Source organism: Ursus maritimus, unplaced genomic scaffold (assembly GCF_017311325.1).
Source record: "Ursus maritimus isolate PB19 unplaced genomic scaffold, ASM1731132v1 scaffold_29, whole genome shotgun sequence".
Lineage (NCBI taxonomy): Eukaryota > Metazoa > Chordata > Mammalia > Carnivora > Ursidae > Ursus > Ursus maritimus.
In genome coordinates this window covers 27,407,517-27,435,065 of record NW_024425452.1, presented here as the reverse complement: position 1 = coordinate 27,435,065, position 27,549 = coordinate 27,407,517, and the positions used below count along the sequence as shown (strand labels likewise).

The window sequence follows — 27,549 nt, the reverse complement described above, 5'->3', positions numbered from 1 at the left end:
CTATAAAACAGAAATATCAAGCGGTGGTATCTTATCCCAAAGTACTGCAGTTGGTTCTACCTTTACAAAGAATACACAATTCTAAAAATTCAGTTATCTCAAGCCTGATGTACACAAATTCCAAGGCCAAGAAATGAACAACTCAGAAATGACTGTCAGATTGTTCCTTCTGCTCCAAAGAAAGGTGAGAAGATTATCAGAGTAAGAGATGGCTGCAGTGTCCAGGGAGGTGGGCCAATGACACTTTAATTCTGAACACGAAATGTAGAATTCAATACGGAAAAAATTGACAGAGTTTCACAGTAAGCTTAAATTAGAAGGTAAATTTGAGAAACAGATAAAGCTTGTAAACAGTGAAGACAAAGGAGACTCAGGAGTTGGTACTCAAACTGTGAAGGAAATCCTAAAATTCTCAGACTTAATTGCTATTATGACAAAACTAAATCATTCTTTGATAAATGTCCTGTGATGATAATAGAGAATGGAGACTAACCTAGGGTGAAGAAGGATTAAATGCCAAAACATCTGGAATCCCACTTCATCCAAACAGTGGTCATAGCAGTTATGGAGGCAGAGAAGATACTGTTTTCATGGAGGCAGAGTCAAGGTAGTATCTTCACTATGTTTTCAAGATTTAGTGGCAGATTCATACATAGGAGGGTGTGGGATAGAAAGTTCACAAATTTTTGAATAAGGAAAGACAACAAGGTTACTACACAGTCTACAAAAAGTCAAGAAATTTCTAGCTCTTTATGTTCTGAAAAACGGCTTTAATCTTTGCAAAAAATGAAAAAGTGAATTTACTGTTTACTGGACACAAGTACTGCTTTTTTTCCTCCCTGCTCTATTTCAAAGATTGTAACTCAGTTAATGTGAGAGGGGGGAAAAAAACCCAAGCATGAAATGTATCTGAAATAGCAAAAAAAAAAAAAAAAAAAAAAAAAAATCCAAAAAACAAAAACAAAACAAAACCAAAACCAAAAACACCTCCAAAGGCAAGATTAGAATATGGGTTTATTGTATTATTAATCAAGCCTGTAACTTCAGATGGCCTCAAGGCAATTGCTATTAACTTGGAATAAGGCAAAGTGTCTAAATGTCCCCATTTCCCTAAGATTGTCCCAATTTTAGCACTGGAAGTCTGTATCCTCAGGAGACAAGAGGTCCTAATTTTTGGCGATGGATGCAGAAAATTCTGTAAAGTACAAAACGTAAGATAACCCAAAAAGTAGGGGCTGAAGCAACACCATTTTTAGTGTCAAATGGATATTGCATAGTTGGTCTACCTTCTGTACTTGCTACCTTTGTTCTTTTAGCTGATGTTGGCCACCGTAATTTGCAGTTCACAATAACAGATCACCATCCATGCTGCATCATTCTAAGCAATATATACAACTTAGGTGGGTTGTAATTGTGATCATTAATAGGTGTCTTTGACCTTGTATATTAACTGTTGTGTTTTGTACTGAGATAGTGTTAGCTTAATTTTTGATATTATAAATAGTATGACCATGTTTTCTAAGAGTTTAGGTAATGAAAAAAGAGAAAGATTATAGTAACAACTCCCATGACCCAGAGATCATTGAATGAAAGAAAAAAGGAAAGTTTCTAATATTCTTCCTCTTTTCTTCTTACTTATGCTTACCTGGACTCAAATTCTTCAATCAGTCCCTTACCAAAGAAAAGTCAAACCAATGATTGTTTATGTTGCTATTTATATCTGTGAAACAAATTACAAATTGTGTGGCCTACTTTGTTCTGCCTTTCTATTGCTTCCCAAACTGCCCAGCTATCAGAAACTTTTGGATCGTATAAGAACTGTCATTTTCAAGTTTAAGAAATACTATGACTTTGTTGAAAGAATTAAAAACAACAACAACAGGTAAATGGGAGAGGAAAGGAGGCTGTATAGATTAAAGAGAACTACAAATTCTTTGCNNNNCTTCCCACTGAATGGTGGTCCACTTCCCCTCCCCTTGAAGCTGGGTTGATTTTGTGACCTTTTTGCCAACAGATATGGCACAAGTGACTAGGTAATTTCTGAAGTTGGGCCTTAAGAGATCTGTGATTTCTGCTTTTGCCATCTTAGAGCACTGCTTCATCAGTTATTGGTAATTCCCCATAATTCCCTATTATTTTTCCTTCTCTTGTCCAGCCCGTCTGTCAAAGGGAAAGTAAGCAAAAGGAAGAATGGGTGAAGCAAAGGGATAAAGAAGGAAGCGAAAGAGGAAAGAAGGAAGGAAATGAAGGAAGTTAAGGCTATTTGTCAGATCCCAAGCTCCAGTTTCTATTTTCCCATCGACTTCTTCTAGGTCACATAACCCTTCTACAACTTTTGATTTCCTCAAATACTCAACATAGTTTAGTAATGGCAACAGAAACAATCAACTTATGGAAGTGTAGACATGTGGACTATATAATTTCATTCCCTCTTGCCTCTCTGACTACACCAATCAACCTATAATATCAATTGACAATCAACTGGCTTGGCTTAGTCAGTAGAGCACATAACTCATGATCTCCAGGTTGTGAGTTCAAGCCCCAGGTTCACTGGGTGTAGAGATTATTTAAAAGATAAAAAAATGTAAAAAAAAAAAAAAAAAAACCCTAAAAAAAACCCCACAATAATCAGCTAACACCTAGAAAAAGAAGGTTGTAAGTGAAAGAAAAAATAAAACAAATTCAAATAAAAGCAAAGGCAATATGAAAGAGAAGGAAAGCAAGAAAAAGACATTTTTTCTCTTCTCTGCCTACTAAGAAAATCAATAATACCAACTAACACACAGTGCTTGGGATTATATGCCTGGAATTGTTCTAAGAATTAAAAAGGTATTAATACATTTAATGTTCATGGCAATTTTATGAGGTAATTACAATTACTCTCCTTGGTTCACAGATATGAAAACACAAAGAGGTTAAGAAATCTATCCAAGATCACACAACTAGTAAGTGGTAGAGCTAAATGTTGAATCCTGGCATTCTGGCTTCTGAGTTCATGCTTTCATTGCACTTTTTTTTTTTTTTTTTTTTGAGAGAGAGAGAGAAAAAGTGGGGAGAAGGGTCAGAGAGAGAGAAAGAGAGAGAAACAGATTCTCTGCTGAGCAGGGAACCCGATGTGGGGCTGGATCCCAGGACCCTGAGATCATGACCTGAGCCAAAGGCAGGTGCTTAACCCACTGAGCCACCCAGGCGCCTCTCTCATTGCATTTCTAATGAAAATGCCATTCTAAGTGATGTTCTACTCTACTGTTCCACGTGAGTACATGAAATCAATTCAACGGGGACAAAACCAGGAAATAAACATACTTAAGTAAGGAGTAATTAAGGAATGATAGTGTGATGTAGTTTCTAAAAGTAGTGCTGTCAAAAGAAGAAGCAGGGATAAATGGAGAACTTTGTGGTGTGTTCCACTTAGCAGGTGGAAACTAAAGACCTTGCTCATATTCATGGCATGCCAATCACTTAGAAGAAATTGTGCTTTAGTTCAAGAGATCCTATGAAGTATTTACAGTCCCCAGTAAAACTGACAAACCGATTGGGTTTTTACACTTTCATGTAAAATAAAAGTATGGTTAAGGGGAAATAGAAAACACTTTTCATTTGGAGACTTAATAGATTTTGCTGGTATAGAGGGCAACAGTGCAATAGTTCAGCATCTGGCTTTTCAAGCTAGTGGTCAAAGTCCAAAAGGGAGCTGGACCCAAAATGAAAAGGAAAACAAAGCAGTTACATATGTATACATACACACAAAAGGGAAGACAAAAAAAATGGGAGAAAATATTGGTGAGGCAATTAGTTGGTAGAAAAAAAAAGGGCATGGGGCGCCTGGGTGGCACAGCGGTTGGGCGTCTGCCTTCGGCTCAGGGCGTGATCCCGGCATTATGGGATCGAGCCCCACATCAGGCTCCTCCGCTGGGAGCCTGCTTCTTCCTCTCCCACTCCCCCTGCTTGTGTTCCCTCTCTCGCTGGCTGTCTCTATCTCTGTCGAATAAATAAATAAAATCTTTAAAAAGAAAAAAAAAGGGCAAAGGGAAAGAAAGTTAGATGTAAGTGCAGTATAAGAAAGAAGGAACAAATGAGAGAGGAAGTAAATTTTTTAAAAGTTCCACAGAGGAGAAAAAAGGGGGGAGATTTTTTTTTTAAGTTATAAGAACAAGCTAGTTACCATCTCCTTTGCCCTAACTGATCTTGTTGATAATCTTTGCTCTTCTCTAAAGCATCTTTTTCCATGTGGTAGTCAATGACTTTTGGGAAACAAATCTGATAATGCTACCTCCAGTTTCATCTCATACCATTCTCTTTGCCAGCATCACACTGTCCTCCTTTTAGTTCCTTAAGTAACATGCCATGCTCCCTCTATTTTATTCCCTCTGCCTGGAAAGCTCTGCCTTCCCACCCTTCCTTTTCCTACTCACCCTTCAAAATGCCTAGTTAGATCAAATTCTTGTTATTTTTTCTTTTTTTTAAGATTTTATTTATTTATTTGACAGAGAGAGACACAGCAAGAGAGGAAACACTAGCAGGGGGAGTGCGAGAGGGAGAAGCAGGCTTCCCGCTGAGCAGGGAGTCAATCCCAGGACCCTAAGATCATGACCTGAGCCTAACGACTGAGCCACCCAGGTGCCCCTAAAATTCTTATTATTATAAATAATTCCTTTTGTTGTGCCTGACAGTTGTAATTTTACATTTACAAGTGTGATTACTTGATCACTGACTCTCCTCACCCATGGAGAAACCATTTCTTTTTCTTCATCACTGTGCCTCTCATAGTACCTACAACACTGCAATTGCTCAATAAATACCTGTTGAATGAATGAAGGAAAAGAAAAACCAGGCAAACTATTATCGCATGGAGAAAAGGGGTACAAGACAACCATATGTGTACAGAAGAAAAAGAAACAAAGAGAAACAAAACAATTTTAGTGTGATACTATACTAAAAAAATTAAGTACAATAGTAGCCAGTAGGTCTCCTTTTCCCTAATGAAGTCAGAAAAGGAAATAGAATTAACATTTTACTTAGTTATAAGGAAATAAAACATAATTTAGAATATGGATGACAAATAGGCATCTCAAACTTAATTTGACCGAAGTAGAGCTATAAATTCCTCATTCCTCTCTGTCTACTCCATTTCAGTAAGTGGAATTACCCCCCAACACCTCCAACCAAAACTCTAGGAGCCATCTATGATTACTCCCATACTCTGATCCTCAAAATACAATCCACCAAGAAGTCCTGTAAGGTCTACATCCAAACATATCTTCAGTCTATCCACTCTTCCCCAATCCCCACTGCTACCATTCTAATTCAAGACCATCTGTTGGTTTTATTTAAGTATAGTTAACATACAACGTTATATTAGTTTCAGGTGTACAACATTTTGATTTAACAATTCTATATATCACTCAATGTTCACTACTGTTAAGTGTAGTCACCATCTGTTACCATATAACATTATTACAGTATTACTGACTATATTTCCTATGCTGTACTTTTCACCTCTGTGATTATTTTATGACTGGAAGTTTTTACCTCCTAGTACTTTTTATCTATTTATCTATTCTAACCCCTCTTTTTTAGAGTACTCCGATATTCTAACTCAAGCCCCTGATTTTACTATTCCTCTTCTCTAAATCATCGTACACAGAACAAAGTGATTTTTAAAAAGATAAATCATATCATGACACTCCTTGGCCCCAAACTCTTCAATGACTTCCCACTTCTTAGAATAAAATAAAAATTCAACATCTTGCATGATAGATCTACTGCCTCTCTTTTTATCACTCTCTCCTTTGCTTGCTACATTCAAGCCACAATGACCTCCTTTTTGTTTCACAAATGGAACCATGTATCGTCTCGAAACTTTACAGGCATCATCTCCTCTGCCATATTCTCAAGTATCTCATAGTTAAGGTGTTACCTTAAGTAAGGTGTCACTTTCTCAGGAGGGCCTTTCCTGATTTTAATACCATGTAAAATGGCTTTTCCATTCCTTTATTGCTCTGTGTTATTTCTTCCAGTCTTTATCATACTGCTATCATCTTGTTTATTCCATTAACAACAAATTGTTCTAAGTGCAAGAAATATGATGGTGAAAAGACAAAGTCACTGTTTTCAGGGAGTTTATATTTTAGTAGGACTGAAAAACATAAGCTTATCAAGTGGTAAGTGCTACTGTGAAAAAGAAAATAGTATAAGGGAATACCATGTGTTTGTACAGTGCCTAGCACAGAATAGGTGGCTATAAATACCTGATGAGTAAATGAAAACCTACTTCAGTTTTTCAATAAGTCTACCAGAGAGTAAGGAAAGTATACTCTGTTGATGTTTAATATTAAATCCTAAGGCCTATGGGGAAATATTTTGAAAACACATAAATATGGTAGTATAAAATGTATGGCAAGTTACAGTGGAGTATTAAAGTGGAAAGAAAAGAATTGAACACAAAAAATACTGGCATCATTCCATTTATTTAGAAAGATTCAGTACAATATATAAAAATCAGATATGAGAAACTGAAATCCTTGCTTTCCCTTATGGTCATATTCTAACAAGTTACCATTTGCTTTGTTTATGGGAATGCTGAATGAGACATGAAACTCAAATTTATTGTCACTGTAGATTCCTAGACCCTTAAGTCAGATTCAACTTAAAGCAATAGTTTGAAATTCACAATCAGCCCTGTATTTGTTGGCTTTATTTATGCTCTTTCCATCCTCCCTATGCTCATCTAGTCAGAATTTAAACTGAATCAGAAGCCCTATAGAAGTCCCAAACTTACTGCAGTACAAAAATACAATCAATCATCTGCATACTGAATGTACTAAGAAAGCATCACAAGCCATCTTTGGAGGTTCCAATATCAAAACAAAAAATATCAGCACAGCACCACCTGTAACACAAGCTGCACCACACTCAGTCTCTGATAGGTTATCTATTCTGGCCAAACAACAATGGAGGTAGAACAGAGCTAATACGAAATGAACCCAGAAAAACTTTAGAAGCTTTCCACATCTTCTTACTAGGAATCTCATATAAAGCTCTCATCACCTTTAAGATTTTTTTTTTTTTTTTGCTTTGGTATACTCAAGAAAAACTTAAGAAAATTAAGCTTTCTTTTCCTATTTGCCTCTGTTAGGCCCAATTCGTTCATTAGAGTAATACTGAGGATCTACTGTAGTCCAGGCACTGTTCCAGGTGCTGTTAATAAAACTGTAAGCAAGGAAATACCTATCTCTCTACACCCTCTTATAGAATACCTGTACCACAGTTAAGATACACTTTCTTAATCCAGAAATGTTTCTAATTAATTATTTTTAAAAAATACTGCTTATACTGTATATGAAAATCATCTTTGTGAAATTATCCAGAGTGGTTAATCCTTTTTAACAATCACTGCACAACAGACTCATTTTTCTAAACATATTTATAAACTCAATTTATATTTAATTCAGTGTAAACACTGAACCCACAGTCAAATTAAGCAATGTGAACAGTCAAGTTCCTGGTCCACAACCACAACGAATTTACCAGTACTGAGGGGGGGGGGGGGGGGAGGTCCTTATTTATACGGGCAAAGAACCAATATTGTTACCCATTACCACCATTCCCAACAATAACATACAGCGTTTCTTAAGACTTACTTAATCCACTTAGAGCAAATGTTTAACTTTCCCTCACAAGTGAATAAAAATGGAACCACCCAAACTTTGTCTATTAGCTTTGGTGACCGTCCCCATATTGACATTGTGAATCTCCTTCTCTACTTTCAGATAAATTATTTTATAAAATATCTTTAGCAAAACACATTTCGTAAGAGTATCAGACATGGCCAGACTTCTTCGGAATACTGGCTGCATTAGGAAGCCTAAAGCTCTGCGAAACAGAAAGAGAAGAAGGCGTATATAAAACATATCCAAGTAAAACTACCTCTCCCCTCCCTACTTAGACTGTCCCCCAATTTCACCCGACTTTAGCAATCTGAAACTTTCCATGAACACCAAAAAAGATCTGAATGCAATCTGCTCTCATCCCTAGGCCACCACCAAAATATATTAAAATGTCAAAGACTTAACCCATGCACTCTCTAAAGATACCCACCAACTCCAGCTGGAATCTGGATCCACCGGAGCCCTCTTGGCTATGTCGGCCTAGGCCAAGTCCCCCCACCCCCGCACCGGCGGACTCGAACCCAGCGCGCTCGCAACACACTCCCTCCCCGCCATCGCCCCAGCAGCCCCCGCCCCCCAGTGCCTCTGCCCCCCCCCCACCCAATGCGAATAACTGAATATCCGGAGACCAGGGGGCCACACTTTCCTGTATTTCCCCACCCCACCCCCTGCAAGGGCAGAAACAGATGTACCTTCCAGAAAAGTAATCTCTCCAGCGCTGCCGCCGCTCTTGCCAGCCGCCATCTTCCTCCTCCCACGCCGCCTCCTTCTTAATCCATGGCCCACACCACCGCCGCGCTTGCCGGGATGAGGGGCCGCGCCGCAGGAAGGTAGCCGCCGCAGGGTTGCGGGCCTAGAACTCGGCCGTCAGGGGGGCGGCGCTCCCACGTCCAGATGGGCCTACACAAAGCAGGCCAGGCGCTCCCGGGCCTATCCGCGGGCTGGCGGGTGGCGAGGCCCGCGGCCTGGGCTTCTCCTCAGGCCCCTCCGGGGGAACGCGAGCGGCGACGACGGCGACGGCGCTTCCCGGGCCCGGTTCCTCTCGGCCCACGACTCCCCATCCACCGCCTACCCAGGCCGCCTGAGACGCTCTCCCCAGCCGCGGGCCCCAGGAAGAGAGGTTGAAGGCGAGCACACAAACACACCTCCCTTCGTCCCGGGCCGTAAAATGGCCGCAGCCGCCGCCGCGCCGGGGCGGCGAGGTCTTCGCGACCGTCAGGCGCCCCCAGGCCCTTCGCTCTCTCTGCAGCCGCCGCCGCCGCTACAGCCGTCCGCCCACCCCGCCCAGGCGTGAATGCATCAGCGGAGGCCTTTGCGACTGTCCATGTGGACAGGGGTGGGTCTCCTCTGCCACCGCCTCGCGTCCGTCGCCACAGCAGCTCCAGCCGCCGCCGCTCCTCCCCCACGGGCGCTGGAGCTGCCGCCCGGCTCCCGCCCCCACCCCGACGCCGCCGCCCCCAGCGCCGCTCCCCCTCAAGAGCCCGGGCTCCGCTCGCGGGCAGAGCGCTCTGCAGCGCCGCACCGAACGCCGGCTCGCGGCTCCCTCCGCCTTGGCTCTCGGTAGGGCCAGCCTGCGCGGCGCCGACTCGGCCTCGACACGTTTCGCCCAAAATCTCGACCGCCGAGGGCCCCATGGCAGACTTGGTGTGTGAGCGCTTCTAAGCCAGGCCGGTGATGAGTTTGGGTTCTGTGGCACCACAATTGCCTAAAAAATGTTAAAAGTTCCTTTCTTTGACCAGGCCTTAGAATTTAAACCATAGCTAACTGAAGAGGGAAGCTACAGTGAGGTAGTTACTGTAATCACATGTGTAGAAAATGATTTGTGGTCCTCATTCATTTTTTAAAAAGTTTTCAAAATAATTTATCAAGGAAGATTCTACAGTACATTGTGGATGACAATGTAAAAAAAAATGCTGTCATGTACCTAAGACTTCTAAAACCATTCCCTACCTTACAAGTCAGGCCTTATAATTAATTGCAGGTTATTATTTCACGTTTTGCTTTTCCTTCTTTTCCTTTTTCCTTTGGCTTTTTAAAATTATAAAAATAAGACATTCTTTAATGAAAATCCGAATACAGAAAAGAAAGAAGTTATGTGTAGTTACACCACCAAAACTCGATTCCTTTAGGTGCATAGTCCTCTAAGCGAACATTTTTCTTAAATCCCTCACTATCCCTCTTTAAAAAACGAAAATCTCTGCTATGTGTCAGTGAAAATTCACTGTTAAGACGATGCAGAAAAACTATGATTTTGTGCAATCTTTGAGGAATGAACTAGTCTAATTAGTTTAATTGTCCTGTCAGCTAAGGCATAAGCAGAAAACCTTTTCCTTTAAAACTTCTTTTAAAGTCTTTTCCTAAAATGAATAATCTTTCCTGATTTAGTAAAAGTAATATAATGAATATAATTTATTATACTTTGTTATTTTTGTTGTTTGAGTATATTGAATGATCTAGTTGTGATGCTCTATGACATACAGTCTGTGCCAGTGACAGTATAATACTGAGGCGTGTAGTTAATAGGCATATGTGGTTGACTGGACTCATTTGTACAGACTCCAAAATGCAGTTTTAAAAAATAATCTCTAATTTAAAAATACATGCATACTGGCTTTGAAAATGGAAAAAGGTGCCAGAAGTCAAGGAATGTGGGTGGCCTCTGGAAGCCAGCTTCCAGAAAAGGCAGGGAAACTGATTCTCCCGTAAAGCTTCCAGAAAGCAAAGTGAGCACCTTGATTTTAGCTCAGCAAAACAACATGTTGGACCTCTGAGCTTGTAAAACTGTAAGATAATACATTTTTGCTAAATTGCTAAGTTAGTGCTACTTTATTACAGCAGCCGTAGAAAACTAATATACACATAGAATGGGAAACAAGGTGGAGTTACATAAAAGATGTCTTTTAACCAATCTGTTTTAGGATCTTTAGGACAAAGTCCATTGTCTTATTTTGTGTGTGAATTTCAGCTAATCTTTATGGGAACACATAATTCCAACTTTAAAAGTGTGGCATCAAAATCACTTGGAAAGGCTTGTTAAAACAATGCTCTACCCCACTCCTAGAGTTTCTGATTCAGTGGGTCTGGAGTGCGCCTGAAAATTTGCATTTTTAATATGTTCCCATGTGATGCAAGATGCTGCTGATTAGGGGACCACATTATGAAAACCATTAGATTAAACAATCTCTAAATTTCTTTCCTTTTAGTTTAATTTAGTCTATGAGTCTGCAATCACATGTGAAATGATCAGTTTCCATATTCAAGTATAAGATTAAAGATATTTTCAGGAATCACTACTCTTCCATATGAACCTTATCAGTTAAGAATTGATAGTATCATGTATCTCTTTATTTAGGTATTCAGGCCTAGAAACCTTCAGTTTGAGGACATGTCCCTGAAGTATAGATGTATTTAGTATACTTACAAATACAAATTAGTAGCCCTTCTTTGTACATACATTTTGCATGACACTGAGGGATGTTACTGAGAATGCTTTTGAATATTAGAAATATGACTAATTACAAAACCAATTATCTGTTACGTAGTCAATTTTTATTAAAAGTATAGCATGTCTTTATTGTTTAGCAAATTTTATTGAGATGTAAGCTAATTTGTTAGTTGTCATATTAAACAATTTAATTCTGGCATAAAAGATAAAAATAATGGAGAAAGACTATTTTAGGTTTGAATGCATGGGTAATTACAGTGGATATAATAAGCTACTTTATCTTTTCTAATTCCATTAAAGAAAATTTAGAAAAAAAGAAAAACAAAACAAAGCAGGGTCCTGCCACCCAACATTTTAATTCTAACGCCCTATCTTCTCCAATGTTTTTTTACTCAGTCTGGTCACTCACTACCAAGTTTGAACCCTGGACCTACTCTTCCAAACTCAGTAATGCAAACATCCGATCTCCAACCACAATGGTCAATGACGATAACCAGAGGACCAACATCTACAAAGGTACACAGTCATCCTGTGCAAACAGAATTCAGAGGAAAACAGAGTTAAGACCAACTACAGGATCCTTTGGAAGGACACAGGAGCATGAGACCCTCCCCAAAGCTACTCCTCTGCTGGGGTTCTTGCTCAGTACAAAGTGTTGCCATCCACGCAGTTTCACAAACTAGAAACCTAGGAATCACTCTTGAGTTGCTTTTTAGATTAAATCTACATCCTTGAATGTATCTTGAATCTATTCACATTTTTTTCAATTCCAATGAGCCTACTCTAGTCTTAGCCACGATCACCTCTCAGCCATACTACTGTAATAACAGCTTCAAACAGGCCATTCCATGTTCTGTACCCATCCTCTAATCCATTTCTCACACAAAAACTACAATGATTCTTTTTTAAAAATCAGATCAAAGCACCTTCCTGTTTAAACCATTCAAAGGTTTCCTGTTGCTCTTAGGATAAAATCCTAAATCCTTACTTGATCTACTGGGCCCTCCCTAACTACTTCATGAGCCTCATCTTAATAGCGTTTTCACCTTCTCAGTTAAGCTCCAACCATTTTGTATTTCTTTCAGTTCCACAAATGCTTCATCTTCTTTTCTACTTTAGAGCCTTTGAACATGTTTTATCCTCCATCCTCAATGTACTTTTTGTCTAAATAGAGTCTCGCCCCAGTAGGTTAACACATATCTGCTGAATGAATGAACAAATGAAAACAACATGTTTAAAATATTCTCTGCCAAGGAAAATTCAGAATCCTAGAATTCTAGAACCTGGATTCCTTAGAAACCATCTAATTCAATCTTCTCAGAAGTCCAGAAAATGTCTTTGCCCTAAGTAACATTGTGGTAGAAATCTATGATAAATACACTAAAAAGGATCAACAATCAATATGTGAAACTAGGGCCTGGCTTTGAAGATTACAATCAATGCTGAAACAACTTTTAAAAAGGGCAGGAACTGACAGAAGGAGGACTTGAGTTGGTAATGGATACATAATAACGAAGATTGCTCTCTATGGCTACAAATTCTTTTTTTGTATCATGGCTGGCTGGCTTTTCCTCTATTTTAGTCAGATTTAAAATGTTGCATGTAAAACTGTGGTTGACCCTTGACCAACTTAGGTTTGAATTGCATGGGTCCACTTATAATAATGTGGATTTTTTTCAATACAGTACAATACTGTAAGTGTATTTCACTTTCATATGATTTTTTTCTTATGATTTTAAAATTACATTTCCTTTTGTCTAGCTTATTTTATTGTAAGAATATAATGTATAATACATATAACATACAAAATATGTGTTACTTTACTATGTTATCAGCAAGGCTTCAGGCAACAGTAGGCTATTAGTAGTTAAGTTTTTGGGGAATCAAAAGTTATACACAGATTTTCCATTGCATGGGGGCATGGATGCTCCTAACCCCTGACTTGTTCAAGGGTCAACTGTACTTGAATAAACTGATTCGTATTTTATGCTGGTAGAGCTTAGTGGTTATTAATAAAATAGTAGCCCAGTCTAAATACATAGATTTCTTTGATAACAAAATACTCAATCTTATTATTTTAAGCACTAAAAAGTGTAGTACATAGTTAGTCCATGACTGAATACAAGTTTCAGAAGACAATAGCATGTTCTGCAAATTCTGGTTGATGGTTTTTGAAGAGCTAAATGCATTTGTGTCAGATAAAATGAACAGTGAGTCTTGTATGAGAATAATGTATACATTTCTGTTATAAGTATGTTTTAAGTTTCTATTTTAACATAATTTCTACATTATAATATTCTACTTCACTTTCAACTTGTTGATTATCTTATTTTTGCTCTTGTTTAATCCTACCATGCTCCATTTGAAGCTCCTTTATTGTTTCCAGTTTTTCTTTTAGTTCATGCTTTCTGTCTCTGTTCCATGTCGCAGATTTTTTCCTAGAACTTCAACAGGTAGTTTATTAGCTAAAATTTTAATGTTTAAGTTTTTAAACTTTTGATTAAGTGAAGCTCAAACTCATATTTTACAAATTGTCAGTGAATATATCCTCAGAATAACACAGGTTTCTTCAGTATCAACATTAATAAATGAACAGTGAAGTTTTCAGGTGACTGGGGTTGAATTATGACTTTCCCAGATCTTAGGCACTTTTGCTTTCTTGGGTCCCTTTGTCCACAAGAAATACACCAAAGATTTTTAAAGTCAGATTTATAGTGCTATATATGAAACTATATTTTTGATAAAAATTTAAAAACTTGGTTTTGTTTTTATTTTTTTTAAACTGCTTTGGTCTAAAGAGACAATCCAGGCTGGATTCATTATTATATATTGATTATAATTATGTTTTTTTCCTTCTGATTTTAAAAGAAATAACATTAAAACATTTTTTATAGGCCCTTCAAAGTATCATAGGCCACAGGTACTGTGCTTTCTGTGCCTAATGGATAAGATAAGTCAGCCACATGGATGATTGCTGGATCCTTTAGTGTTCATTAATGGAAATTATCACATGAAAATCATGTCTAGCTAAATTCTGAGGCGGTGGTTCTCAAACTTTAACATGCACAAAATCCAACTGGAGAGGTTGTAAAATAGTTTCCTGGGTTCCATCCTAGACCATCTAATTCAGTAAGCCTGAGTGGGGTCCATGAATTTGTATTTCTAATAAGCTCAAAGGTGATGGGAATGTGCTGTTCTGACAACCACGTTTTGAGAACCAATGCTTGGAGTAATGTATCTAAGTGTTTCGTTTATGCAAAGGTAGTGCTCTTAATATGATTTGCTAGGTATATTAGGTACATATCCTAACCAACATTTATTGACATATACTAACAACAACATCTATGTAATTTTTGTTTTAGAAGTGGAAACTGAGACCCAAAAGTTTAAATAAGTTTTCCAAGATAACTCAGCCAGAAAAGTATAGAGCTGGCATTTGAGCCCACATCCATCTAGACTCCAAAGTTCATGCTCCCCTATTTTCATTATCGTATGGTAGTGATTCCAAAGGTAGAATAAAATCATTGGCTTAGGAGCAAAATTTTAAACATGAAATAATGCATAAAAATGGTAAAGAACTGTATTTATCTAGATCTTCACTGGTGTATTTGCCCTGTTTATTGAAGTCTGCTGGTGGCCTTCTTTCTGGCTCTTTATCCCTCAGTTCTTGTTTCCAGTTAATAACAGCAAAAGTAATACAGTAATAGCTTGCAACATAATTTTCTGAAAGTGCTGTGCTGTAATGCTGACTTCCAACTAAAGCTGATTGGGATTTTTCATTTTTCATTAACATCACTTTGCAATTTAAAGTGCTTCATCTCTTGAACAAGTCAACAAACTTAAATCCTCAAAACACAAAAAAAGTAAGAGTTAGCTTGTACTCAGAGTTTGGGACTTTAAACACCTTCAACTTATGAGAGTAAAAATCTCATTTTATAACTCTCTTCCTCATTCATTTTCTTAATATTGTCTCATTATAAACACATGAGATAATCACTTACTCTTTCCCCATCTACACATCTGTTAATGTATATGTATGTATGTTTCTTACTGCTTTTCTTTCTCTGATTCTTTTATTCCTTAAGAACATAGTCTAAAACAAATGTAGGCTATTTTCTAAGTTGTATTTTTCAAGAAGATGCTTTGATGACCTCAAAGTTTACCAAACCTTTGCCCACAGTCCTAGCGTAAAGGGGGACACAGTGATTTCCAAATCACACAGACATAATAAAATAAGAACTGAAAAATATATTACAAGGATAAAGAAATGATGAAATACATCATAGAATGTTTATTTAATGAAGTGCTTTACAGCTATTTAAACTAGTGAAATAGATCTCTTTTTACTGATCAAGAAAGCAGTCATGGTTAATTAAAAAAGAAAAAGCAAATTACAGTTCAATTTCATTTTTATAACAATAAATTTATAAGTATGTATAGCTAATCTGCGTAGCGTAGGCTGTTTCAGAGGAAAGGGGTTAGAAGGTTGATATGGAGGACTTTGTCTTCTTTTTATGGAATTTTAGATAGTTTTTGGATTATAGGTAACTTACTTTCTTCTTAGTGTTTGTCAGGATGTTTGAATAATTTTAAGCTAATAAATAAAGCTATGTTTTTGTTTTTATTTTATTTTATTTTTTTTATTGAGCAGTGGTAAAGTTTATTGAATGATAGAGTAAAAAGCTCTCAAAGGGGGAGGGGACCTGAGAGGGTTACCCAAAAGCTATGTTTTTTAGACATCTTTCTTGAGCTTCCAAAGTTTAACAGTGTTACCTTACCATTTCTTTGTTTAAAGATATGTCTTTTCTTGAAACAAAAGTATAGTCATTGTTAATTTTCCCAGTTTGTATATTTATCCTCATCTGTCAGGCCTTGCCCATCCTTAAGGGCTTAAAATTTTAGGTATGAAAACCATACAAGTTCTATAATCTTGGAAGTGGGAAAACTATTTTATGTATCGATTATGACAATTCTAGGTAGTTGCAGTTGATTCCTCTTCTATTTCTCTGTTATGATGATTAGTATTTGGTTTGTGCTCACATTATTCTGAAACCACCATGGAATTAGGTGGAATCAAATGAAGTTGTTGGGTTTTGTAAGTCAAAAATGGTCAGATGTTGGTACTGTCATATGGCTTTACCTAAAAGTCAATAGCTGTCTTGAATTATGTCATTTAATATATTTCCCTAGAAAATAATTATGGAAAATTTAGATTTGTGTTAATATTGTGAAAACATAATATTGCAAAGCTTGGTTTATTAAAGGTACAGAATTTACATGGTGACTACATTAAACCTATAATACAGGCATGTACTGCAACCTTGGTTTCAATGTATTAGAAAAGCAAACAGTATAATATTATCAAGAATAGATACCAGCAATTGTCCATAATGTGACAAATTGGAGATTTAGGTTCTTATGAAATTGTCTCATTTGGGGAGATGGAAGAAGATGTCAGGCCTTTAATGAGGAATTACTTAAAGAACATTTATGATAATTTTCTCTTGGGAAAGAGTCATAATTTAGTAATGTTTTGGATTGGAATGTATTATATAGTGAATCGGAGAACATTTTGTATTGTTCAGCGTCTCATGCCCATGAAAGTATTTTTTTTCCCTACATATTACTGAACTTTGTAATCCTAAGCAAGAGAAAGCATGTTAAAGCATTTAGGTATCTGGGTGTATGAATGGGTCTCTACTATACAAAGTCCCTTGCCTCTTATGTAACAAACTTGGCAGTGTAGGACAAGTCCCACTTCTGATAGACAGGAACAGACTAGGGAGCATTATATAAAATCTGAACTAGAGGTGCAAACACTAGTGCTGAGACCCTAGTTTGCTTCTCTACCCGCTCCCCCAGAGAGGGCTTTGTGGATGACTTATGGACAAACCATGGTCCTGGGGAGTCATTAACACCATGTCAGTAGTCAGTCATATCTAACCAAAAGGGGAGACTCTTTGGAATGGGAGAGCAGTCTACCCTGAGGCCAGGAATGAAAGAACAGGGGAACAGGAAGTTGATGCTATTTCCTTATTACCTACTGTGATGACTAAATTGACCTACTTGAAAACAATTTCAAATAGCTGGTCTATTTGGGTTTTTTTTTTTTTTTTAAGACTTTATTTATTTGTCAGAGAGAGCACAAGCAGAGGGAGTGGCAGACAGAGGGAGAAGCAGGCTCCCTACTGAGCAAGGAACCCAATGTGGGACTTGATCCTAGGACCCTGGGATCATGACCTGGGCCGAAAGCAGACACTTAACTGACTGAGGCACCCAGGCATCCATGATCTATTTGTTTTAAGTCATGTATTTAGGTTAGGCTGTCTTTGGTGTCTGGATTTAGAAGCTGTCTGGAATATCATTTATGAACTAGGAATATGTGGGCTCATATTCCTAAGAGTGTTTTTTTTTTTTAATTGCTGTGATAATGTAAAATCTTCTGCAATAATACCATAATGGGAGAAAAAGAATCCTGGCCCACAGTTCAGTTGGCTACTTGGTAAGACTGTGAAGGACTGTAGTCCTCTTTATGACTATACCATGCAGAATAAGTACATGGATTAAGGTAGGAGACAACTGAAATGGAAGTGCAGAAGGAATAAACAGTTTTGAAGATGATAAGTCATATAAAAGTCATATAAAAGAAGACTGTTTTAGCCCTAAGAAACTGGTAGCAGTCCTTTTCTTCTGATATGAAAACTAGGATGGAAGGGAGATTCACTTTTCATTGCTTTTTACTGTTTTGATTTTTGTATCTTGTGTGTACATGTTGTCTTTTTTTTTTTTTTAAGTAATTTTGAATTGGTTTATAATCACCTGAAAAGTCCCAGGAACACTTCTGTAGTTCTCGCCTCTTTCCAAATTGGTGCACTTCATATACCATGATCAAGCAGGGTTTATTCCAGGAAACCAAGGATGGTTCAGTATCTGCAAATCAATCAAGGTGATACACCACATTAACAAATAGAAGGATAAAAATCATATGATCACAATAGATGCAAAAAAAGCACTTCATAAAATTCAACATCCGTTTATGGTAAAACTCTCAATAAAGTGGATAAAAAGGGAACATACCTCAACATAATAAAGGCCATGTGTAACAAACCGGTAGCTAACATCATACTCACTGATGAAAAACTGAGAGCTTTTCCTTTAAGATCAGGAACAAGACAAGGATGTCCACTCTCACCACTAATATTCAACATAGTACTGGAAGTCCTAGCCACAGCAATCAGACAAAACAAAGAAATGAAATACATCCAAACTGGTAAGGAAGAAGTTACACTGTCACTATTTGCAGATGACATGATATTATATATAGAAAACCCTAAAGACTCCATCAAAAAAACTCTAAGAAGTAAGAAGTGAATCCAGTAAAGTTGCAGGTACAAAATTAATATACAGAAATCAGTTGCATTTCCATATACTAATAATAAACTATCAGAAATAGAAATTGATGGGGCACCTGGGTGGTGCAGTTGTTAAGCGTCTGCCTTCGGCTCAGGGTGTGATCCCGGTGTTCTGGGATCGAGCCCCACATCAGGCTCCTCCGCTGGGAGCCTGCTTCTTTCTCTCCCACTCCCCCTGCTTGTGTTCCCTCTCTCGCTGGCTGTCTCTGTCAAATAAATGAAATCTTAAAAAAAAAAAAAAAAAGAAATAGAAATTGAGAAAACAATCCCATTTGCAACTGCACCAGAAAGAATAAAACACTGAAAAATAAATATAATCAAAGAGGTGAAAGACCTATACTTTGAAAACTGTAAGACATTGGTAAAATAAATTGAAGATGGCACAAATGAATGGAAAGATATAACTTACTCATAGATTGGAAGAATTGATGTTTTAAAATGTCCATTCTACCAAAGCAATCTATAGATTTAATATAACCCATCTCAAAATATCAACAACATTTTTTCACAGAACTAGAGCAAATAATCCTAAAATTTGTATGGAACAACAAAAGACCCCAAAGAGGCAAATAACCTTGAGAAGAAAAACAAAGCTGGAGGTATTATGATCCCAGATTCCAAGATCTACTATGAAGTGGTAGTAATCAAAACAGTATGGTACTGGCACAAAAATAGACACATAGATCAATGGAACAGAATAGAGAGTACAGAAATAAGCCCACACATATATGGTCATTTAATCTATAACAAAGGAGGCAAGAATATATAATGGTGAAAAGACAGTCTCTTCAATAAATGGTGCTCAAAAAACTGGACAGCTGCATGAAAAAGAATGAAAGTGGATCACTTTCTTATACTATATATCAAAATAAACTCAAAATAGATCAAAGACTTAAGTGTAACACCAGAAACCATTACAAATCTAGAAAAAAACATAGGCAATAAGGACTTGGACATTGGCCTTAACAATATATACATATTGGCTCTGCCTCCTTAGGCAAAGGCAACAAAAGCAAAAATTAAAAGATGGGACTACATCAAACTAAAAAGCTTTTGCACAGTGAAGGAAATCATCAACAAAACAAAAAGGCAACCTATTGAATAGGAAAAGATATTTGAAAAAGATATAACTGAAAAAAGGTTAATATCCAGAATATATAAATAACTCACACAGCTCAATCAAAACAACCCAAACAATCCAATGAAAAAATGGGCAGAGGACCTGACATTTCTCTAAAAAAGACATACAGATGGCTAACAGAGACATGAAAGTATGCTCAATATCACTAATCATTAGGAAAATGCAATAACCACAATGAAATACCACCTTGACCTTGTTAGAAGGCTATCATCAAAAGACAAGAAAGTTGTCAAGGATGTGGAGAAAAGGGAACACTTGTGCACAGTTGGTGGGAATGTAAAATGGCATGGCCACCATGGAAAACAGTATGGAGGTTCCTCAAAAAATCAGTAATAGAAATACCATATGACCCAGCAATTCCATTCTGAGTACTTACCCAAAGAATATGAAAACGCTAACTTGAAAAGATATCTGCACCTCTATGCTCATTGCAACACTATTTATAATAGTCAAGATATGGAAGCAATGGAATGAATATATACCACCCCTTCTTGTATAAACATTTACAATGAAATATTACTCAGCCATAGAAAAGCATGATATCTTGCCATTTGCAATAACATAAATAGACCTAGATGAAATAGGTGAAATAAGTGAAATAAGTCAGACAGAGAAAAACAAATACCATATGATTTCACTTATATGTGGAATCTAAAAAGCAATGCAAACAAAAAACAAAAAAAGCAGAAACAAATTCATAAATACAGAGAACAAGCTGATGGTTGCCAGAGGGGAAGCAAGTGGGGGAATTGGCAAAATCCCCCACTTGGCAGAATGGTGAAGGGTAGTGGGAGATACAGGCTTCCAATTATGTAATGAATAACTTATGGAGATAAAAGGTACAGATTATCTGCAAATAGTGACAGTTTAACTTCTTCCTTACCAGTATAGTCAATGGTATTTTAATAGTGTAAAAAAAATAGAGGCACAGGGGTGCCTGGGTGGCACAGCGGTTAAGCATCTGCCTTCAGCTCAGGGCGTGATCCCGGCATTGTGGGATCGAGCCCCACATCAGGCTTCTCTGCTATGAGCCTGCTTCTTCCTCTCCCACTCCCCCTCCTTGTGTTCCCTCTCTCGCTGGCTGTCTCTATCTCTGTCAAATAAATAAATAAAATCTTTAAAAAAAAAAAAAAAGGATGTTTTTTAAAAAAAAATAGAGGCACAGTTGTAATTTTGAATGTGAAAATGGATAACAGCTGTGCTTGTTATTACAAGAAGAACAGGCAATGTGCATGAATTATTACAAATCTATTACTACAGGGGCACCTGGGTGGCTCAGTTGGTTAAGTATCTGCCTTCAGATCAGATCATGATCCCAGGGTTCTGGGATTTGAGCGCCACATTGGGCTCCCTGCTCACGAGAGTCTGCTACTCCCTCTCCCTCTGCCTGCCACTCCCCCTGCTTGTGCTCTCTCTCTCTGTGTCAAATAAATAAATAAAATCTTAAAAAAACAAACAAAAAAACCGCCCCAAATCTATTACTATAGACTGACTACTGAAATTAAAAAAACACCTAAGGCAAAACAAGGAACAAAAACAAAACCCAAAAACCAAACACCTAAGGCAATAGCCCAGTAACATTATGATGATGATTGTAGTACATCTATTTACTTATTTATGTTTGTGCGTATTGGAAAAAGAGTGTAAGTGAGCAGGGGGATGGGCAGAGGGAGAGGGAAAGAATCTTAAGCAGACTCCCCCTTGAGCACAGAGCCCCAAGCATGGCTAGATCTCACAACCTGAGATCATGACCCAGCTGAAACCAAAAATCAGACATAACCACTGAGCCACCCAGGCGCCCCTGAGTGATCCTTTTAATAAATGTATCGTTGAATGAGGTTTGTTAATATTTTGTTGGAGATTTCTGCATCTATGTTCGTCAGGGATATTGACCTGTAGTTTTCTTTTTTTGTAGTGTTTTTTTCTGGTTTGGTATCAGTGTAATGCTGGCCTCATAGACTGTATGTATGGATGGATGTATTTTTAAAGATTTCATTTATTTATTTTTGAGAGAGTGAGAGAGTGAGTGAGCATGAGCAAGGTGGGGGTGCAGAGGGAGAAGCAGACTCCCTTGCTGTGCAGGGAGCCCCATGCGGGGCTCGATCCAGGGCCCCAAGATCATGACTTGACCAAAGGCAGACGCATAACCAACTGAGCCACCCAGACGCCCCACATAGATTGTATTTAGAAACTTTCCTTCTCCTCCTCCTCCCCCCCCTCCTCCTCCTCCTCATCCTCCTCCTCTTCCTCCTCCTCCTCCTCCTCCCTCCTCCTCTTTTTTTTAGTATAGTTTGAGGAGAATAAGCATTAACTTTCCTTTAAACATTTGGTAGAATTCATCTGTGAATACATCTGGTCCTAGATTTTTGTTTGCTGGGAGTTCTTTGGTTACTGATTCAGTTTCACTACTAGTAATTGGTCTGTTCAAATTTTTTAGTCTCAGAAGATTCAGTCTCAGAAGATTGTATATTTCTGGAATTTATCAGTTTCTTCTAAGTTGTCAATTTGTTAGCGTATACTTTTTCATGGTAGTCTCTTATAATCCTTGTATTTCTGTGGTGTCGGTTATAAGTAATTAAAAATATCTTAGTGCTAAAAAATGCTAACCATCACCTGAGCTTTCAGTGAGCTACTTGTAATCGTTTGCTCATGGAGGGTCTTGCCTTGATGTTGATGGCTGCTGACTGATCAGGGTGGTGGCTGCTGAATGATGAGTTGGCTGTGGTAATTTCTTAAAATAAGACCACAATAAATTTGCCATATGGATTAACTTTTCCTTTCATGGACACTTGTTCTGTAGCATGCAATGCTGTTTGATATCTTTTTATACACAGTAGAACTTCTTTCAGAATTAGAATCATTCTCAAACCCTGCAGCTACTTTATCAGCTAAGTTTATGTAATATTCTAAATCCTTTGTTGTCATTTCAATGATCTTCACAGCATCTTCACCAGGAATAGATTTCATCTCAAGAATCCACTTTCTTTGCTCATCTATATGAAGCAACTCCTCATCCATTTGAATCTGATCATGAGATTGCAGTAGTTCAGTCCCATCTTTAATTCTAGTTCTCTTGCTATTTCCACCACATCTGCAGTTACTTCCTCCACTAAAGTCTTGAACCCCTCAAAGTCATCCATGAGGGAACTTCATCCAAAACCCTGTTATTGCTGATATTTTTATCTCTTTCTGTGTATCACAATGGTTCTTTTAAAAAAATTCTTAACTCCAGTGTAGTTAACATATACTATATTATTAGTTTCAGAGGTAAAATTTAGGGATTCATCAACATATAACACCTGGTGCTCATTACCTCAAGTGCCCTCCTTCATCCCCATCACCCAATTACCCCATCCCTCCATCCACCTCTCCCCCACCCCAGCAACCCTCAGTTTGTTTCCTATAGTTAAGTATCTCTTATGGTTTGCCTCCCTCTCTATTTTCATCTTTTTATTTTTCCTTTCCTTCCCCTATGTTCATCTGTCTTGTTTCTCAAATTCCACATATGAGTGAAATCATACAGTATTTGTCTTTCTCTGACTGACTTATTTCACTTAGCAAAATACCCTCTAGTTCCATCCATATTGTTGCAAATGGCAAGATTTCATTTTTTTGATAGCTAAGTAGTATTCCATTGTGTTTATACCACATCTTTATCCATTCATCTGTTGATGGACATTTGGGCTCTTTCCATAGTTTGGCTATTGTGGACATGGCTGCTATAAACATTGGGGTGCCTGTGCCTCTTTGAATCACTATGTTTGTATCCTTTGGATAAATACCCAGTAGTACAATTGCTGGGTCATAAGGCAGCTCTATTTTTAACTTTTTGAGGAACCTCCATACTTTTTTCCAGAGTGGCTACACCAGTTTGCATTCCCCCCAACAGTGTTAGAGGGTTCCCCTTTCTTCCCATCCTCACCAACATCTGTTGTTTCCTTAGTTGTTAATTTTAGCTATTCTGACCAGTGTGAGGTGGTATCTCATTGTGGTTTTGATTTGTATTTCACTGATGCCGAGTGATGTGAAGCATTTTTTTTCACGTGTCTGTTGGCCATTTGGATGTCTTCTTTGGAGAAATGTCTGTTCGTGTCTTCTGCCCATTTCTTGAATGAATATTTTGATTTTGGGTATTGAGTTTGATAAGTTCTTTATAGATTTTGAATACTAGACCTTTATTTGATAAGACATTTGCAAATAACTTTTCCCATTCCATAGGTTGCCTTTTAGTTTTGTTGACTATTTCCTTTGCTGTGAAAAAGCTTTATATCTTGATGACCTCCCAATAATCATTTTCCCTTTTGTTTCTCTTGCCTTTGAATATGTGTCTAGCAAGGAATTGCTGCAGCCAAGGTCAAAGAGGTTGCTCCTGTGTTCTCCTCTAGAATTTTGATGGGTTCCTGCCTCATATTTAGGTCTTTCATCCGTTTTGAGTTTATTTTTGTGTGTGGTGTAAGAAAGTGGTCTAGTTTCATTCTTCTGCATGTCCAATTTTCCCAACACCATTTGTTAAGACACTGTCTTTTTTCCCATTGGATATTCTTTCCTGTGCTGTTGAAGATTAGTTGACCATAGAGTTGAAGGTCCATTTCTGGATTCTCTATTCTGTTCCATTGACCTATGTGTCCATTTTTGTACCAGTACCATACACTCTTAATGATTGCAGCTTTGTAATATAGCTTGATCTGGCATTGTGATGCCTCCAGCTTTGGTTTTCTTTTTCAACATTCCTTTGGCTATTTGGGATCTTTTCTGGTTCCATATAAATTTTAGGATTGTTCCAGCTCTATGGACTATGCTGATGGTTTTTGATAGCGATTGCATTGAGGGTGTAGATTCCTTTGGGTAGCATAGAAATTTTAACAATATTTGTTCTTCCAATCCATGAGCATAGGATGTTTTTGCATTTCTTTGTGTCTTCCTCAATTTCTTTCATAAGTGTTCTATAATTTTCTGAGTACAGATCCTTTACCTTTTTGGTTAGGTTTATTCCTAGGTATGTAATGGTTTTTGGCGCAATTTTAAATCGGATCGATTCCCTGATTTCTCTTTCTTCTGCTTCATTGTCAGTGTATGGAAATGCAACTGACTTCTGTGGATTGATTTTATATCCTGGGACTTTGTTGAATTCCCGTATCAGTTCTAGCAATTTTTGGGTGAGGTCTTTTGGGTTTTCTACATAGCGTATCATGTTGTTTGTGAAGAGTGAAAGTTTGACTTCTTCTTTGCCGATTTGGATACCTTTTATTTCTTTTTGTTGTCTGATTGAGGCCAGGACTTTCAATACTATGTTGAACAACAGTGGTGAGAATGGATATCCCTGTTGTTCTCCTGATCTTAGGGGAAGAGCTCTCAGTTTTTCCCCATTGAGGATATTTGCTGTGGGTTTTTCATATATGGCTTTTATGATATTGAGGTATGTTCCCTATATCCCTACATGGTGGAGTATTTTTATCAAGAAAAGATACTGTATTTCATCAAATGCTTTCTCTGCATCTATTGAGAGAATCATATGGTTCTTCTTTCTTTTTTTAGTGTGGTGTATCACACTGATTGATTTGCAGATGTTGAACCACCTTTGCAGCCCAGGAATAAATCCTACTTGATCATGGTGAGTAATCCTTTTAATGTACTGTTTAATGTCCTATTAGCTAGTATCTTAGTGAGAATTTTCCATCCATGTTCATCAGGGATATTGGTCTGTAATTCCCCTTTTTAGTGGGGGTCTTTGTCTGGTTTTGGGATCAAGGTAATGCTGGCCTCATAGAATGAGTTTGGAAGTTTTCCTTCCATTTCTTTTTGAAACGGTTTAGAAGAATAGGTATTAATTCTTTTTTAAATGTTTGGTAGGATTCTCCTGGGAGGCCATCTGGCCCTGGACTCTTGTTTGTTGGGAGATTTTTTATTTCTGCTTCAGTTTCTCTGCTGGTTATGGGTCTGTTCAGGTTTTCTACTGCTTTTTCAGTTTGGTAGCTTATATGTCCCCAGGAATGTGTCCATTTCTTCCAGATTGCCTAATTTGTTGGCATATAATTGCTCATAATATTATCTTTTAATTGTTTGTATTTCATTGGTCTTGGTTGTGACCAAAACTGTAGTGTTTTCATTTTCACTTGCTTCCACGTATTTTTTAATTCTTCTTTAATTTCCTGGTTGACCCATTCATTATTTAGTAGGATGATGTTTAACCTCCATGTATTTGTGGCCCTTCCAAATTTTTTCTTGTGGTCGACTTCAAGTTTTAAAGCACTGTGGTCTGAAAATATGCTTGATATGATCTCAGTCTTTTTGTACCAGTTGAGACCTGATTTATGACCCAGTATGTGATCTATTCTGGAGAATGTTCCATGCGCCCTTGAGAAGAATGTGTATTCTGCTGCTTTGGGTTGAAATGTTCTGAATATATCTGTGAAGTCCGTCTGGTCCAGTGTGTCATTCAAAGCCCTTGTTTCCTTGTTGATCTTCTGCTTAGATCATATGGCCATTGCTGTGAGTGGGGTGTTAATGTCCCCTACCATTATTGTATTATTATCAATGAATTTCTTTAATTTTGTTATTAATTGGTTTATATATTTGACTGCTTCCAAGTTAGGAGCATAAATATTTACAATGTTAGATCTTCTTGTTGGATAGACACTTTTATTATGATATAGTGTCCTTCTTCATCTCTTATTACAGTTTTTTTTTTTTTTTTTGTTCTTCTTCTCCCTTTCTTTCCTGGACAAAATGATGAGATGGAGAAATTCACCCCAAAGGAAAGAACAGGAGGTAGTACTCATTGCCAGGGATTTAATTAATACAGATATAAGTAAGATGTCTGAACTAGAATTTAAAACAACTATTATAAAAATACTATTGGGGCTTGAAAAAACAATAGAAGACACTAGAGAATCCCTTACTGTAGAAATAAAAGAACTAAAATCTAGAAATAAATAAGGGACTCATTTTAGATCCAAAGACACCTCCAGATTGAAAGTGAGGGGGTCGAGAACCATTTATCATGCCAATGAACATCAAAAGAAAGCTGGAGTAGCCATTCTTATGTCAGACAAACTAGATTTTAAACCAAAAACTGTAATAAGAGATGAAGAAGGACACTATATCATAATAAAAGTGTCTATCCAACAAGAAGATCTAACATTGTAAATATTTATGCTCCTAACTTGGAAGCAGTCAAATATATAAACCAATTAATAACAAAATTAAAGAAATTCATTGATAATAATACAATAATGGTAGGGGACATTAACACCCCACTCACAGCAATGGACATATCATCTAAGCAGAAGATCAATAACAACTACTTCAGGAAGTGTTTCTGGTGTGTGCTGTGTCACTCTGCTGTTGTGTTTTGGCTGCTCTTTCCCACTGGTCCTTCCTCTATAGAGTTCCTCCTTGCTTGTAGTGGGGAGTGATTGGACCTTTAAGTAAGCGTGCTTTGATTTGTTTATCAAGATAAGCCTGTAAAAGAAAAAAGAAATGAAAAGAAGAAAAAATAAAGGAAAACAAAAAACAAAACAAAAAAAGCCTAATCCAAGATAATAGAAAAGGAAAAGGAACAAAAATGCAAACAAACAGACAAACAAAAAACCATAAGCCTGATTCTAAAAAACAAGAAAGAAGGAAGGAAAAAAAGTAGGGAAAGAAGAAAAGAGAAAAAAAATTAAGAAGCCTGATTAAAAAAATAAGAGAAGGAAACAAACCAACAAATGAACAAAAATTATAAGCCTGATACCAAAAAAAAAAAAAAAAAAAAGATAAAGAGGAAAGGGAAAAAAAGAAATATATAAAATAACAGTTAAAGAATAAAAAATAAAAAATAGAAAAATAAGAAATTAAAAAAGTTTTTAAATTAGGAGGAAAAAAAGAAAAAAAAAAAAA

General features: G+C 37.3%; 2 protein-coding genes across 10 annotated transcripts in view; one reads left to right on the top strand and one right to left on the bottom strand.

Moving 5' to 3' along the window:
* SENP6 (SUMO specific peptidase 6) overlaps nt 1-9,055 on the bottom strand; it is a 117,673-nt gene extending 108,618 nt beyond the window's left edge. For 4 of the 9 annotated variants that reach the window (XM_040643682.1, XM_040643680.1, XM_040643681.1 and 1 more), the window contains exon 1: nt 8,363-9,054. In XM_040643682.1, coding sequence (XP_040499616.1) covers nt 8,363-8,414 — 52 coding nt within the window. In that variant the 5' untranslated portion in view covers nt 8,415-9,054. Of the gene's footprint in view, nt 1-8,362 lie in introns of all 9 variants that reach the window. The other 5 variants (XM_040643678.1, XM_040643679.1, XM_040643684.1 and 2 more) reach the window with 4 other exon arrangements.
* A 120-nt stretch (nt 9,056-9,175) lies between these two features.
* Nucleotides 9,176-27,549, top strand: part of FILIP1 (filamin A interacting protein 1) — a 258,360-nt gene continuing 239,986 nt past the window's right edge. Inside the window, exons 1-2 of the mRNA XM_008684837.2 lie at nt 9,176-9,314; nt 11,512-11,631. The gene's annotated coding sequence lies outside the window, so the exon portion shown is untranslated. The remainder of the gene's footprint in view (nt 9,315-11,511; nt 11,632-27,549) is intronic.